The 16,103-nt window shown below is 42.4% G+C and overlaps 2 protein-coding genes across 3 annotated transcripts in view; both read right to left on the reverse strand.

Annotated features, from left to right (window-relative positions):
• Positions 1-1,581, reverse strand: part of Klf8 (KLF transcription factor 8) — a 157,082-nt gene extending 155,501 nt beyond the window's left edge. For both annotated transcript variants that reach the window (XM_076918381.1, XM_034485780.2), the window contains exon 1: positions 980-1,581. The gene's annotated coding sequence lies outside the window, so the exon portion shown is untranslated. The remainder of the gene's footprint in view (positions 1-979) is intronic.
• An 8,559-nt stretch (positions 1,582-10,140) lies between these two features.
• LOC117694270 (nuclear transport factor 2-like) lies at positions 10,141-13,937 on the reverse strand. Its single transcript, XM_076918571.1, has 3 exons — positions 13,668-13,937; positions 10,835-10,914; positions 10,141-10,234 (listed from the first exon to the last, which is right to left on the reverse strand). Exons 1-3 carry the CDS (start codon positions 13,935-13,937, stop codon positions 10,141-10,143), a joined length of 444 nt encoding a protein of 147 aa, XP_076774686.1.
• Positions 13,938-16,103: the final 2,166 nt, after the last annotated feature.

A 16,103-nucleotide genomic window follows, 5' to 3' on the forward strand; every position in this document is an offset into this window, starting at 1 on the left:
AACCAGAGCTTCCAGTTCCTTTGATTTGAGTATATGGATTCCCAGCACTAACAGAAAGAAAATACATGTGAACTAGGAGTGTATATGTTAGAGATGGTTGGCAAATGTTGGAATCAAATTCAACATTCCTCTCCCTATCCTGGGAGGAGATCTTGGCCACTAATCAGCTAAGAAAGGAGTCAGTAGCAACATTCTGCACGGCCTTGAGATCTTACATACAATGTCCAGCTGCCTAATCTGCCACAGGCAATGAAGTTGGCATTAAATAAATATCTGTAGAATTGATTAATTTGCTCAAAATCATCTACACAGTCATGTTGCATCTGAATGGAGATGATACCCTTCAGCTAAAACTACAGAGCCAACTGACTCTGTGGGTAACTAATGTGCATATTGGCATGAATGCCCACGTTGCACCTTCTAAAAATTCACTAGATGTTAGAACCAAGTTTGAAGGGGAACCTGGGAGAGGGAGGAGATGTCCTCTGCACATAAATTCCTTCCAATAAACCAGTAGCGTTACAACAAGGTAAGACACTGATATTCTTTAAAACTGAATTTCCAGTTCAAGTATAGATGTCCCCAAGGTAAAATTGTGCACTGTCCCTTTAAGAAGCCAGGCAAGATGGAGCCCTCCCAGCTCGAAGCTAGAGGTTTCGAGCAACCTGATAGGGATGCTGGAGTGTGACAAAAAGAAAGAATGCCAGAAGGATGGTAGCGAAGCCGTAACACCAGGAGTGGAAATAGAGGTTGTAAACACACAACACGCTTCAGTGAGCACGAGCTGGCTGCGTGGCCACTCTGGGCACCAGAGCACCACCCTCCACCCCTCTCCTCCGCCCTACTCCACCCTGCCCCACCCTTCTTTCCTCCTGGAGTGAGCCACCAGCAGAACTGCGGCCATGTCCCCGCCCCCTCTGAGACCCTGGGAGGGCAGCCGAAGGCGAGGTGCCGGCCGCGCAAAATGAAAGGGACTTACTTTGGGGTTCCGCGCCTCCGAAGGCATCCTCTCCTTGCAGCCCCTACCAGGGGCAGCGCACGCACGGGGTCCTCGCTGCCTCGCGCCACGAACCGAGCCCAGGGAGACTTAGGGAGATGCCGGTACACTCGATATTACTGATCTTAAGGCGAGACAGAAGGGTATGAGGGAGTTAGCCAGTGGTGGGAGTAGTGGTAAGATCTAAAACCCTCCTTTCCCCACATTCGCACGAGCGTCCCTCGCCCAGCGTTAAGGATTTCAGGGGCAATGGTTTTCTTTTTTTCCCTTTTGGTTTCTCCCAGCTGCCTGTCCCAGACCCCACCCAGCGGCTCCACCCCATCCACTGCTACACATTCTGTCAATCACCAGCCCCTTTAAAGCTGCATCACCACACAACTTAGCTTTTCCTCCCTCTTTGATGAGCGGACAGAATCCTGGGGCCTTTTTAACAATGCCCCGGACATTTTTGTTGGGTTTCTGAAGCTGGGTTACCTCCTTGCGGAGGCCTCCCCTCCCTACCTCTGGCCTGAAGCTGGCACACTGTACCCCACCCAAACTCTTTCCGGACAAGCCGGGCCCAACCTCACCACACCACACCCGGGTCTCTTAACTTCGTCTCTGGCGAAAGCTCTTCCTTAGGCAGCCAGAACTCCAAGAAAGTTCCTGTAACGCCCTTCTTGGCACCGCCCACTCTCGTGCACTTTTCTAGACTTAAGGGGCTTAAATGCTCTCCTAGCCTTGGGGCTTCTCCAGTTCTGCCTGGCGGAGTGGGGGGATAATGTCTTCACCTTTCATCCGTGTGAGTCTCCAAATTCCTGACCAGCCTGGAAAAAGAAACAGTAGTGATTCCCAGAAATCTGTGTGATACCTTTAACAAACCATAAAAAAGCCTTCCAGTAACCATCTCCTCCACTCCTAGATCAGGCAACTCAAAAGTCAGAAAAGCATGGAGGACCAATCTCACCAGCTTAGACTGGAAGCCCACAGTGACTCACAAGAAGTTAAGTTTGTTGCCATTTTCCCAGTTCAGTTAATAATAACACCTGGTTTCAGAACAAAACCGTCTTGGGGGCCAACTCTTTCTCGCTCTCGGGCCACTTTCAATTCTTCAGAAAATCCTTCTGTCTGCATCTTTAAAATGTGTCCAGTTGACCTCTCATGTTTTCTACTAACTCTCAGGCTCCAATTTACTGCCAGCTCTCAACTAGATGAGTCTCCTTAAAGATCTCCTGCTTGATTCCACTAAAATCCTTCTCTAGTTAGAAAACCGTTTTACAGGGCAGATTTAAATAGCAAACCTGAACAAGAGGTACTTCTTGTGTAAAAATTTTTGAGTCCCATTGCATTTAGAATCCAAATTCTACAGGAAACAAGATCTGTGCCTCCCCACCAGTTTCTAAACAACCTTGTTCATAGTGGTGTAGATATGCTGGTAGTTTTAGTTCAGTATGCTGAGGTCTGCCTCATAGTTTGGCCTCTGTGTTACCTTTCTGTTGTATTCACTCCATATCCTACATCTAATATTAACTCACAGAGCACAGGGGACCTCATCCGATTTATTTTTACCACAACACTGGTCACAATTTCAATGAATGGTATTTGCAAGTTTTTTTTAAGATGGTTTACTTATTTATTTATATGTTATGTATATTCATGTTCTGCCTGCTTGTATGTGTGCGTGATGTTGTCAGATGCCCCTAGAACTGCAGTTATAGACAGTTGTGGGTTGCCTTGTGGGTGCTGGGAATTGAACCTGGATCTTTTGGAAGACCAGCCAGTGCTCTAAACCACCGAACCAACTCTCCAGCACCTGGAACTTGGAATTTGCAACTTTGTACCAGCAGAGGCTTGTGAGCACAGGAATTTACTTATTCTTAACATACTGAATAGTGTCTGCCATATAGTGTGAAGCCAATAAATATTCATTTAAAGATATCATGGAAAATATCTTCACAGATATATTGGATAATATTTATTATTATTATTATGAATTATTATGTGTTTGTGTTGTTTGCTGTTGTTGTTTGAGACAGGGTTTCTTTGTGTAGCCCTGGCTCTCCTACAATTCACTCTGTAGACCAGGCTGGCCTCAAACTCAGAGATGCACCTACCTCTGAACTCCTGAGTGCTGAGATTAAAGGTGCACACCACCACTACCAGGCTCCTTCCTTCTTCTGAGAAGAGTTTATGGAACACTCTTATTTTGGCTAGGTACATTGCAAGTTTATAATAGCAAACTAGATGACAAGCTTCGGCTAACGTTCAGGGCATTCATGAGCAGAAGTCTGGAGACTTGGGCCTGGTAACATCTGTAAGCAAAATAATACTGTTTCGAACATATGACGGCTGAGCAATTGAGAACGTGTTGATAATGGCTTAAGACAAATCTTAAAAAATTCTTGCTCTAATAAGACTTTTTTTCATGACACTAAATAGCCTTATGTCCTCATACTGGTGAAGGAAAGTAAGTGCCTTTGCTAACCTTGCATCAAGGTCAGGGTTGCTCAAACAGTCCCTCATGTACATACCTAATGCCCTTCATTTGCCTTTCTTTCCTCTCTGACCAATTAACAGCCAGCAGATGGGTTTGACTGTCCTTCCCAATATCGTAATTAACTACAAGTGTCATTAAGAAATATAATGGGAAAGTACTTATCTTCAGAGCTCTACTACTGAAGTTCAAATCCCAGCTTTACCACTTCTTTGAGTTGTGGTTTTGCACAAGTAATTCTGTCTCCCAGACCTTCTATTTTCTCCTCTGAAAATGATAATGCCGATGATGCTGATGATGCTGATAATAGCAATAGCAACTAACTCATTGTGAGGCTGTGCAATTAAACAAAGTAATACATACTAGGAGGTGCAAAAGAATATAATCTCGCTACAAAGCAAAGGCTCTATTAATTTAGATGGTCTAAGTTTCCGATAAAAATACTATGCTCCCTAGAACTATTAACAATCCTAAGTGAGCAACTGTAGATCCTAAAAGCCAACCTAAAAGCACACAGCTTCTACCAATTAACCTCAGCATTAGCTAAAGATAGTCTAAGGGATAATAAAGGCAACTTGTTTATAAAGGCATGCATGTCTTTGATATCCTCTCTCTCTCTCTCTCTCTCTCTCTCTCTCTCTCTCTCTCTCTCTCTCTCTCTCTCTCTCTCAGAAAGGGGGCATGTTTAAAAATAGATATTATGTCAGGCAGTGGTGGCACTACCCTTTAATTCCAGCACTCAGGAGTCAGAGGCAGGCAGACCTCTGTGAGTTTGAGGCCAGCCAGATCTAGAAAGCAAGTTCCAGGACAGACAAGGCTACACAGAAGAACCCTGTCTCAAAACAAAACACAAAAGAATAAATGAACGAACAAATGAATGAAAAATGTTCTCCCCCACCAATTCAGTATCTTTTTCTGACCTTCCATTGCGTTCCAATTTGTTTAAGACTATAGCTATTTAGAGGCAGTCTTACTAGATTGTACAAACTCCTTAGGAGTTCAGTCTGTATCTTTATCGTCAAACACTTTGCAGTATCTGCACTATTTGCAATGTTGAAGTGACTATATATGGTTCTTTATTTAGTCATCCAACAAACAAACAAAAATAAATGCTCGGTTGACGTGAAAAGCGGCTGTGCTGTAGTGTGAAGTGTTAGGTCTCAGAAACTCCAGACAACAGGCTGAGATACCTATTAACATATCAAAGTGAAGTCAAGGCCGGTTCTCCTGAAGACTCCCGGAGCCTGTGGCTCCTCCCCGTTCTCGCAGCACTACTCAATACCTGTGGCTCCGCACGGCATTTCTCACCCCGCCCTCTACCCTAAACCTGGAGCTCCCAGGGGCAGTCTTCCACTTCTCTTTCCCTAAACCTGATTCCTACAGAACACAGCCGCTTTGGCTACACCACTCCCTCGGCCTTGGCCCAGGCTGCCTGTAGGTAGGCTGCTCCTTCTTGCTCCTCCTCCTCTTTCTTTTCATGGTACAATTTAGTCTGTCAGATATTTTCAGCTAGGATTCTTCCCTTTCTCTGCTTTCACCCTTGTATCTACATTTTAAAAATCTTCTCCGTAGTCATGTCCTCCTTTTATTTCTTTTTCTTTTTTTTTTTTATTCAGAAGGGAGATTGGATTTCTATTTTTAAAGAAAATCTTCAGGTCCTGGGCTATCATTGGCTAGCCACGTAGCACAGAATATGGAGGAAAATAATTCTGTTGTCAGGCTTCTTTCTCTTCGTATATCCTAAGGTGGTTAAGAAGGTAGAGAATTTGACTACAAAACATTTTGTGTTAAAAAAAAAAAAGGAACTTTGATAGTTCTTGACATAAAAAAATGCCAGTTTTGTATTTTTAGTGAAAATCAGAGCAAGCATTACAGTGGAAAGACTCCTGTCAGTCTGGCAACATGAGTCAAAATTGCTCTAAAACAGAGTCCACAAACCCACAATTCATAGGTTAAATATAGTCAACAAATATATTTTGTTAGCCTACAGTATATGTGTGCAGCTATATATACATACATATTGTTAGTTGTTTTAAGAAGTCTGACTGCAGCTCAGAACAGACCACTCCAGACCACACAGTTCCAAGGGGGAGGAGGTTTATTCAGGAGATAGGGCAAAGGTGGGGAGAAGAAGGTGGAAAGGTAAGAGAGAAGAGAAGTAGAGGCTGGCCATGATCACGTGGAGAGAGAGGAAGGTGGGGGAGGGGGTAGCGAGGGTAAGAGAGTAAGAGAGTAAGAGAATAAGAGTAATAGAGTGAGGAGGGGGCAAGCAGCCCCTTTTATAGTGGATCAGGCCTACCTGGCGGTTGCCAGGTAACTGTGGGGAGGAGCATACCTGGCTGTTGCCAGGTAACTGGGAAGGTGGAGTTTAGACAGAATACTAACACATATGTCTGTGTTAAATTGAAGAGATTACCAGCATTGGAAAATTAAGAAATTTCTATATAAAATTATTTTCCACGTTTATGAAGACAACAGTTACACAATTGGCCACTAATCTGTTGGAAATAATCAGTACCTGTCGTCTTCTGATCTCATGGTCCCTACCTGAGCATTTCCTCATTTATGTGATCAGTTTGGCCTGGGAAGGCATTTTATGTTTTAATCTTTAATAAATAATAAATGACTAAGAGATGGCCATTTGAAAGTTCCCAGTGAGCCGGGCAGTGGTGGCGCATGCCTTTAATCCCAGCACTTGGGAGGCAGAGGCAGGAGGATTTCTCAATTCGAGGCCAGCCTGGTCTACAGAATGAGTTCCAGGACAGCCAGGGCTACACAGAGAAACCCTGTCTTGAAAAACAAAACGACAACAAAAAAAAAAAAAAAAAAAAAAAAAAAAAAAAAAAAAAAAAAAACCCAGAAGGTTCCCAGTGATCCTTAAATATCCAAGAGCAGTTCTTTGAGTATGGTTCAGAGGGACTTTGGCTTCATGATTATAGACCCATTTTGAAGGTACATGTAATATGTGGCCTAGCTGCTTTTGCAGAAAGCATACTGGATCAATATGCCACGACTGTGCCACCTCTCTGACTTGAACACAGTGTCCTTAGAGAGGGAATAGAAGCTGCATGTAATTTAGTTCAGTTCAAGAAATATTTATTGCACATTCATCAGATAGAAAGAACTGTGTCAGGTATATAAAGTTTGTGTTTTCTTTCCCTTTAGAAGCTCCCAGTCAAAAATTCTCCATATGGTCTCTGCAGTTTTCCTTGTAGAAACTTAATAGTTTCTGAGAATCTGCTTATTCTAAAATATAACTCAGCCTGCTTTGCTTCCATGTGACTGACTCCACTGAGATCATGATTGTGAAGATCTACAGTGACCTCCATGTCTCTAAATCCAATGGTCATTGTTCAGTCCTTCAATTTCTTCGAGATTCAGCAGCTATTCAGTTTAATTGACTGGTGGATAGTCTCTTGGTGTTCTTTTCTTCGTGATTTTTATATAGAACTACTCCTATGATTTTACTTTTACTTCACTGGCTGGTCTTCGGACTGCTTTTCTTCTAATTCACTGAGCCCTAACCATTACAGTACCCTGGGTTTTCCCTTTAACTTTCTGTTCTCTATAATGTCTTCTTGTGAGATCTCACACAGTCTGTGGCTCTGAATATGAGCCGATGTATTCCTAAATCTGTATCTCACATCAAAACCTTCAACTCTGGGGTTCCCATTGCAACTGAGGCTGTACCTTCACCAGTGGTGTCTCCTGGTCTCACAATGCCAAGGCTTAGCTGGTCTCTATGACCCCTTTAATCCTACAGTTTGCATGCTGCCAAAGCCAGTAACATAGAGAAGACTCTTACACATTACCAAGTTCATCCACCAGCCTGAGATGCAGCCTTGGTCCTGCTCTGGACCATGATCTGTGTACTGACTCTGAGGAAAGATTTCACCCCAATAATGCTGGTCTCTTCTTAATTGCAGATGATTCCCCCTCCCCACCTCTGCCACCTCAGTTACTTAGCATCAATTGTCCCAGGAAAGCAAAATGGTGCTGACCAAAATAACTAATTATTAGAACTTTCCACATATGCCATTTGATGTCATTATTATCTGTCTCCAATTGTGGGAAATTTGCCCTATTCCCTCCCCCCCCCATCAGTTGTGTATGCTTCTGGGCAGTCATTTTGGAAACCAAAGATACTTTAAATGCTATCTACACATTCTTGATTTCATCTAACAAGTTTCAATTTTTCTCTGACTACAGAGTCATAAACAAAGATTTTGTTTTTTGCTTTTTTTTAGGAGAAAAGAGTTCGATTTTCTCCTTTCCCCCACCACTCGTTTCTTGCCAAGGTTAAAGATGGACCATAGTATCCTCAAGCCTTCTTTCCACCCTTCTCCCACACCTGTTTGCATGTGCACCTGGAGGCCTGAGGTAGGCATACAGCATCTTCCTTGATCACCTTATTCATCTCAAAGGCATCAAGAACTTGCTAATACAGGCTATTCTGACTAGTCAGATAATACCAGGGATCTGGTTTGTCTTTGTGCCCCAGAAGTATATGCAGGCTGCCATACCCAGCCAGCATTTACAGGGGTTCCAGGGATCTGAACTCTACAAATATAGACTGGGTGTGGTGGTATGAACCTATAATTCTACTCCTAGGGATGCTAAGGAGCAGGATTGTGAGTTTGAAGCTGGAGTGGTACACGCAGACTCTATCCTAAGTGCATTTTAGAGGATTCTTTTTTAAAGATAGAATCTGTGTATACCACTATAAACATTTTATCATCTCTTTTACTTTAAATGAAAGCAAATACTTACAATTTACGACCTCAGTCTGAACTACACTAGCATAATAAGGACAAAAATTAGGAGGCCTTTTAGAAAATACATTTTAAAAAAAGGACAGGACAGCGTTCTGGAGTCAGCTCTGTCCTACTACATGGATCCCAGGGGTCAAACTTGGGTTTTTGGGCTAGGGGGCAAATACCTTTACCCACCGATCCAACTCACCAATCCTAGAAAAGCCTTTGTTATAAATCTGGAAGCCACATAGTCTTTGTAGACTGATTTGGAACAAAAGGGAAAGAATTCACAAATACACACCCAAGCACGTGTTTTACATTGAACATCCACTTCTGTTTGCATCGTGGGTTGGGTTGTTTACTATTATTATTATTATCATTATTATTATTATTCAGATTTCAGCACAAGAGCCATGCCTATTGTTTTCATCCTGGAGAAGCAAGTCTAACAGTGGCATCCTAAGAGCTGCTCATGACTAAGTGTGAGAGATAGAGCAAAGGGATAGCTGGCTTTTCCATTCCAAAACAGGAAAGTAACGTGTAGAAAGACACTCACACTTCAACAGAGAAAAGTGTCTGTCTACAAGAAGCAGAACCACTGACGTGAGACAGAAACCTAAATTCCCAACGAGTCCTGAGTTCAGAATTTTAATACAGATTAATCCAAAAGCACTGAAGGTCAAGAAAATGTTCTCCCTTTGTAATAAGCTTTCTCACAGGACTCAGAAGACTAACTCAGCTTCCTCCGTTCGGAAGTGAACTGGATTATGGGGCTCACGATACCATCTTTACTCTGATACCATAGCTTCTTTCCATGTCTAGGAATCTGCCGTGGGCAGCCCCTACCCATTATAAGTTAATTAACTAGCTAATTAATTTTAGATTTTTAATCATTTGTGATTATCTTGTGTGTGTGTGTGTATGTGTGTATGTGTGTGTGTGTGTGTGTGTGTGTGTGTGTGTGTGTGTATGTGCAATGTGCTACGGCGCTTCTGTGGAAGTCAGAGGGCAACTTGCAAGAGTCAGTTCTCAGTTCTCTCCTACTGGGTGGGTTCCAAGGATTGAATTCAGGTGGTCAGAGTTGGCAGCAAGCATCTTTACCTGCTGAACCATCTTGCTTTCTTTCCTTCTTTCATGACACAGACTGTGTGATCCTCCTGACTATGGGATTGCCAACATGCAGAGTTCTTCTTTTTCTTTTTCATTCACCATTGAGATGGCCTACATAGAGACAAGATTTCTTTGATTTTATTTATTTACTTATTTATTTTTCAAGATAGGGTTTCACGGTGTCACTGTATAGCCCTTGTCCTGGAACTCACTCTGTAGATGAGGCTGGCCCTGAATTCACAGAGATCTGCCTCCCTCTATATCCCAAGTGCTGGGATTAAAGTCCTGTGTCATCACCTCCTAGCTGTCCTTACTTCTTTATTTAGGCAACCCCATTTTGACAGTTATTTCTATTCTAGAATTCAAATGTAAGGAATAGGAAGATAGGAAAGGAAAAATATGGGCAAAGAGATCCAAAGGACAACACTGCAGTGTTTGTGTTGAAGTTTTAAGATCAATCTAACAAAGGTTGGAATATTGTGTAGTATTTAATATTATGCTTGCAACGTGGTTAATGACATGGAGAATGACTTCAAATGTAATACTAAAGCAAAACTCCATTAAAGTGGTCTATGATGAGTTCAGTTCTCTGATGTAAAAAGTCCACAGAAACTGTGTAGACATGGGTCCAACGTTTCTTCATTGCTCTGATTTTCATCTAGGTCCTATCTTCTTTTTTTTTTTTCCAGAGAGAAAATTTAATTGCAGGTAGTTGCCTCTGTGACCACTAGATGGGAATATAGATTGATGAACATAAAAACACTGTTCTTAATTAAAGAAAAGGTGGTGCCAAAATTGGGGTAATTTCAAATGAAGGAGTCATAGATGTTGTTAGATGGGTTTACATGCCATAACTCTTCCAACTGCCCCTCTGTCCAAGCATCTACTGTTTCTGCACCGCTTGAGAGAAGGAAATGAAGTGATAGCCATGAATGTTTACCACGTGATGAAAGTTCATCCAGGTAACACTGTTCCCATTCCTCTCCCGAATCTTCAGCAACAATTTCTTGTGATGATAAAGTTACCATGACACAACAGCAAAGTGGCACTACATGCAAATTTGGTTGATGAACATTTACAGAGCAGCATATACATTATTAGGCACAAAATTTGAAACAATAAAGTCTTCCCTAATTAAAAACTGTAAAAAAAAAAACAAAAAAACAAAACAAAAACAAAAACAAACAAACAAACAAAAAACCCAAGAACTTAATCCCCAAATCAGGGCCTAAAGGAAAAGCAAACTATTGAATCTAGTCACTCCACTTAGGCCTGGTAAACACAATACCTTTGTTCTTTGTCAGAATTTTGTGACTTGTGCACCTTGTGACTTCTGAGAATGATCTTTTTTTTGGTAATGTAATTACTATAGAAAAGATTTGAAACAATGTGATCCTACCTTACAAGCAAATGTTAGTGTTGAAGCAAATAAATAAATAAATAAATAAATAAATAAATAAAAGTATGCAGCAGAGACTGTAGCTCTTGTAGAGAACTTACCTGGCTTGCATAAGGCTCCAGGTCCAGGTCCCAGTGCCACAGAAAAGAGTTCTAAACGTGGGCGCCAATTCTTCCTCGTCCTGGATAATACAGCATAAAAGTTAGTTTTGTCAAATGCCAGGCTCGCAAACTCTGGAAGTTAAGCTTTAAGCACAGATCGTCAATGGTTGAAAAGTTTTGGGAAACATATGCTTAAATGAATAAACTGCTAAGAAAGTCATAGGTAGCTTTCAGAGAAAGCCAATCCTAGAAAAGTAATATCACTAATGATGCTTTATTTTCAGAATTCTGCCCAGAAAGAAAAAAATTATAGTAATTGATATTAATGGACCATGAACACTTCTGGCTATGGAACACATTTAAGGCCCGAGTCAATTCTACACACACCTGTGCTGAGATGCTATGCCAGAGAGAGATGAAACCAGTCCTTCTCCTGGAGAGGCACCTAGTCTAAAGGTGGCCTTACAAAATTGATTAACATACCGATTGTCAGCTCCCTAGGGAAAAAAAGGACTCAAGGACAGCTGCAAGAAGAAATTATTGACTTGCGTTAGGCATTTGAAAGGGCAAATGTGATGATAAACTTTGCTGCTCTCTCAGGATATCTTTCAAGATTGTGCTGGTCAGTGCAGCTATTCAAATGTGCAAAGCAGCAGCGTGTTTCTTCTCTTCCATATTCCAGATAAGACACTTTCATAGCCTGTCACTAATTAACCGAGACTGAATTGTTGCCATGAAATAAACCTGACTTTTTTGTGTGCCCCATGTAAGTAGGTGGTTTGTTTTTTGAAACTGGGATTTTTCCATTTAATTAAGAATGGTGAATTAAATGTCTTTGTCACTATGAATGCCTGTTATTTTAAGTTAAACTGCCTAAAATATGGTGTGAAAAATAGGCATGCTTCTCATTTAAACTAGAAGCAATCTAAGGTGTTAGGTTTCATTGTCTGCTGCTGTATTTCTAATGACAGATGGTGCTTTAAGAAGTAATTATAGGAACTAGAGAGGACAGCTCAGGGGTCAAGAGAGCTTCCTTCTCTTCCAGAGGAGCAGAGCTGGGTTCCCTATATGGGATAGTTCACAACTACCTGGGACTCCAGTTACAGTGGATCTAATGCCCTATTCCGGTCTCTGTCCTTGCACAAGGACATACATATACACATACACATAAATTTTTAAAATGAATCTTTCAAAAGAAGTAGCAATAATTGTGAATAGACCATGAGTGCTGTCTCAGTTAGGGTTTCTATTTCTGTAATAAGACACCATGACCAAAATGGCAACATGAGGAGGGAATGGTTTATTTCAGCATACACCTCTCAGGTCACGGTCCATCAGCAAGGAACTCAGGGCAGGAACCAGTAGGCAAGAACTGGAGCCGAAGCCACAGAGGAATGATGCTTACTGGCTCACACTCCATGACATCCTTTCTTATACACCTCAGGGCCATATCACATGCCCAGAAGTGGCACCACCGATAGTGATCTAGGCCCTCCTATATTTATATCAATACGATCCTGTATCTATAGGCTATTCCAGAACCTATATCAAGAAAATGACTCCACAGACTGGCCTACAAGTTTATCTGATGGCAGCATTTTTCTCAATTGAAGTTCCTTCCTCTCAGAGGGCTCTCTACCTTGTGCCAAGTTGACAAAAACAAGCCAGGACAAATGTGATAGTTGACTTTTTTTTTTTTTTTTCACAATAGGATCACAATTTTGTAAGGGGTTGGGAGTAGGATGGGGAATGGCCAGCATAATACCCACCGCAACAGAAAAAGGCAGGCCCCAAACCTCTAGCCACAATTCAGCAAGCCAGGATGAGGCATAATGCATGCACACATATGCACACACACACACACACACACACACACACACACACACGCACACACACACACACACACACAGTCACACACTCCAGCTTCACTTCTTTTTCTAAGAATTAGTGTTAACAAGGCTCAGTCATTTGAAGCCTCACCTGGGACACTAACACCAGGAGGAATCTAAAACTGTGTGTGAAGTGTTACTGCTTATGACTTCAGCCTAAGAAAGCAGAGGATGAGCTCTCTGGGAATGCCTCCTCAACCCTAGGGGCCCATTTGGTTGCAGGTTCTGGGCAGAACATTCTGAAATGGCAAAAGGAACGGATAGAGCCAGACTTGTAGTCTACATAGGAGACCTTGTCTCAAAAGAGAGAATGTGGGAGCACCAGCTTGAGTGCTAGCATTGAGGGCTATCCGAGGGTTATCTCTAAGTGCCTAGTCAGAAGGTCTATCTATATCTCAGGAGCCCAAGAGTTTGGCAGAACAGCTTGACCCTGTTCCTATTCATCTCCCCCGCTTTCCATAATGGCTCTAGACCAATGCTCTTCACAAGAACTTTCTGCAGCTACAGCCACTGGCCACAGCACTTGAAATGTAACAGTACAAACTAAGGAAGTTCATTTTAATTGAATTAGCACAATTTAAAATTGTGTGGAGCCAGGTTGGTCTACATAGCAAGCTCTAGGCCAGTGAGGGATACACAGTGAGACCTGACCTCAAAAATAAATATGTAGAAATAATTGTGGGGCCAAGGAAGTGTGTATTTAACATGTACTCAATGTCCAACACCAACGAAAGAAGGTAGGGGAAGGTAAGAAAGGTCAGTTGCATTGGTTCATTAAACAATGCAGGTCTAGGCAGCCACTTTGGTGGGTTTTGTTTTGTTGACAGTCACTTTGGATGCCCCCCCCCCCCCAATAAGCAGGTTACAACCACAGAGAAGGCACAGGAGTCCAGGGCTCCGCTTTGCCTGTCTACTCCTGCCCTGAAACACAGTGGCACTGCTACCTTGAGCTGGCCTACAACCATGCTGATGATGCAGCTATCTGGTATAGGCTGATGGTCCTGCGCCGTGATACTATGCTGAATTTTCTGGAACGGAATGCTAGATAACATCTCCACAATGGCAGCTTTCCCCTGGAACTGTTGTCCTTCCCACCTAAGGTATGATGCATCAGTGTAAATTGCGCCTAGTTGGATTCGGTCGTTAGTAAATAACTGATCGTAACGCTGAATAAAGCTGAATCCAATCTGCTCCCAAATTGGCTTGTCTCCCATCCTGGAGAGTCACCCACCTCACTAAGACCCTTGGGGCTGGCATGATGGCAGCAGCTGCGGCGGCAACCGAGCTTGATCTGCGACCGACTGTCAATAGTTGACGTTTTTTAAAAAGATAAAATCGGTTTTTTGTGTGTGCTATACTTGAAAGCTTTTAAGGAATATTTTCATGGCAAACATATATATATATACATATACACATATATATGTGTATATATATACATATATATATCAGTAATTTACAATAGAAGCTAGAGTGATTAGCAAATAAACGCTGTGAAGAAGTGTGTACCATCAGCAGCACAATCTATGCTTTGGTTTGCTTTTTTTGAGACAGTTTTTTTTTTTTTTTTTTTTTTGTATGTATGTAATAGAGCTTCCGCTGTCCTGGAACTCACTCTGTAAATGAGGCTGGCCTCAAACTCACTGAGAACTGCCTGCCTCTGCCTCCTGAGTGCTGGGATTAAAGGAGTACACACCGTGATGCTGGACACAATCTATGCTCTTAACACAAACTCTTAGAGCCAATACTGCTGAAGAGAAGCACAGAAACAAAAGAATGCTGTAATTAATTAACACGAATTCTCACAAGGAAATCCACCTTAAACCCTGCATTATCTTTAGCCTTTCCTCCTGACTAAAGGGAGGGGTAGTCGTCCTATTGTGTCTCCATTAAACATTTGGAAATGGGTTCAGAAAGGTTAAAAACTTGCTCCAAATGGCGCAAGTAAAAATGTCCTGTGCGGCAAACTTGGCTGCCGACCTCTCCATCCATCTTTTAGCCTGATGTTGCTTTTACACCCTTGCCCGTGCTCTCACTCCATCCGTGGTTTCCATTAGCATTGCTCTATGTGTTTATTGTCATGTCTTCATTTCCTTGACTTGAACCTTTTCTCCTGGGCTTCAAATCTCTATCTGGGCCTTTCATTCACTCAGCTGCTCAACCCTGTGCTCTCCCTTCCCTCTTGCACGTCTGATTAAGAGTAAGTCATTCTGATTTCACTTCTAATATTTTAAAATAAAATGTATTATTATTATTAGCGTGTGTGTGTGTGTGTGTGTGTGTGTGTGTGTGTGTGTGTGTGTGTGTGCGTGCTCATTCCATGGTGTGCCCATGGAGGCCTAAGGATATCTTTGTGTAATTGGTTCTTTCCTAGCCTTCTTTTGTGTGTGTTCTGGATAGCAAACTCAGGTTGCTAGGCTTTCAAATCAGTGCTTTTCTATGCTGAGTCATTTCCCTGAACACACTCCTAATAGTTTTGAAATCTGGCACTTTTTGACTCCTAGTTACTCGATTTTTTCATGAAGAATGAAAGGCACCAAGACCTTAACCCTATCTTCCTAGGGCTCCCCTTTGCCCTACATTTCAGGCACAAGAAATCACTGTGGTTTTCTAAATGCCATGGAAGAGGCATTTATTTCATGCCTGTGTCTTATTCCAAGCATGCACTGTTTCTTCCCATGACCATAACAAGTGTGTAAGTGTGTCTGTGTGTGTGTATTTTTTTCACCATTGGTGAAATGAGCCAATTCAAGCCAGATTTTCTTAAATGCTAGTTTATTGATAAGCTGCTCTTAAGAACCAAGGCCAGGGAAGTCACCATGGAGAAGGAGAAGGGGGAGGGGAAAGAGAAAGAGAGAAAGAGGGAGGGAAAGGAGGGGTAGAGAGGGAGAGGGGGAGGGGACGAGAGGGGAGGGAGAGGGAGAGGGAGAGAGGAAGAGTTTGCAAAATGTCTGGATTATATAGGGAGGAGCCTCTGGGGGAAAGAGTAGCCCAGCCTCTGGGCTGGAAAGTTCAAGGTTGGGGGCAGTGTATGCTGGGTAGGAACTGAGGGATGCTGGGAGAAACTGGAGACCAGGTCTGCTTTGATATGTAGAATATGCACCTCAGTTTCTTGTCCTGGGTCTGAAATCAAACATCCCAGTCTTTTGTTGATAATAAATGAATAACGGGTAGAATAATCATCTATGACTACTTTCTGCTGACATTGGGGTGCTGCTATGAGGTGTAAGCAAAAAGCTGGAATGTTGGCCAAGTCCAAGAAGGGCTGAATATTTCACTGCTGTTAAGGTTGTAGGACCATCTGGTGGTAGGCGTGTGTAGGCCCAGTTGAAGCAGTCTGGAGGCTGTAACTGTTTTGGAGCTTTCCTGGATGCAGGTTTCTG

The sequence above is a fragment of the Arvicanthis niloticus genome, chromosome X (genome assembly GCF_011762505.2).
Source record: "Arvicanthis niloticus isolate mArvNil1 chromosome X, mArvNil1.pat.X, whole genome shotgun sequence".
NCBI classification, from domain to species: Eukaryota; Metazoa; Chordata; class Mammalia; order Rodentia; family Muridae; genus Arvicanthis; species Arvicanthis niloticus.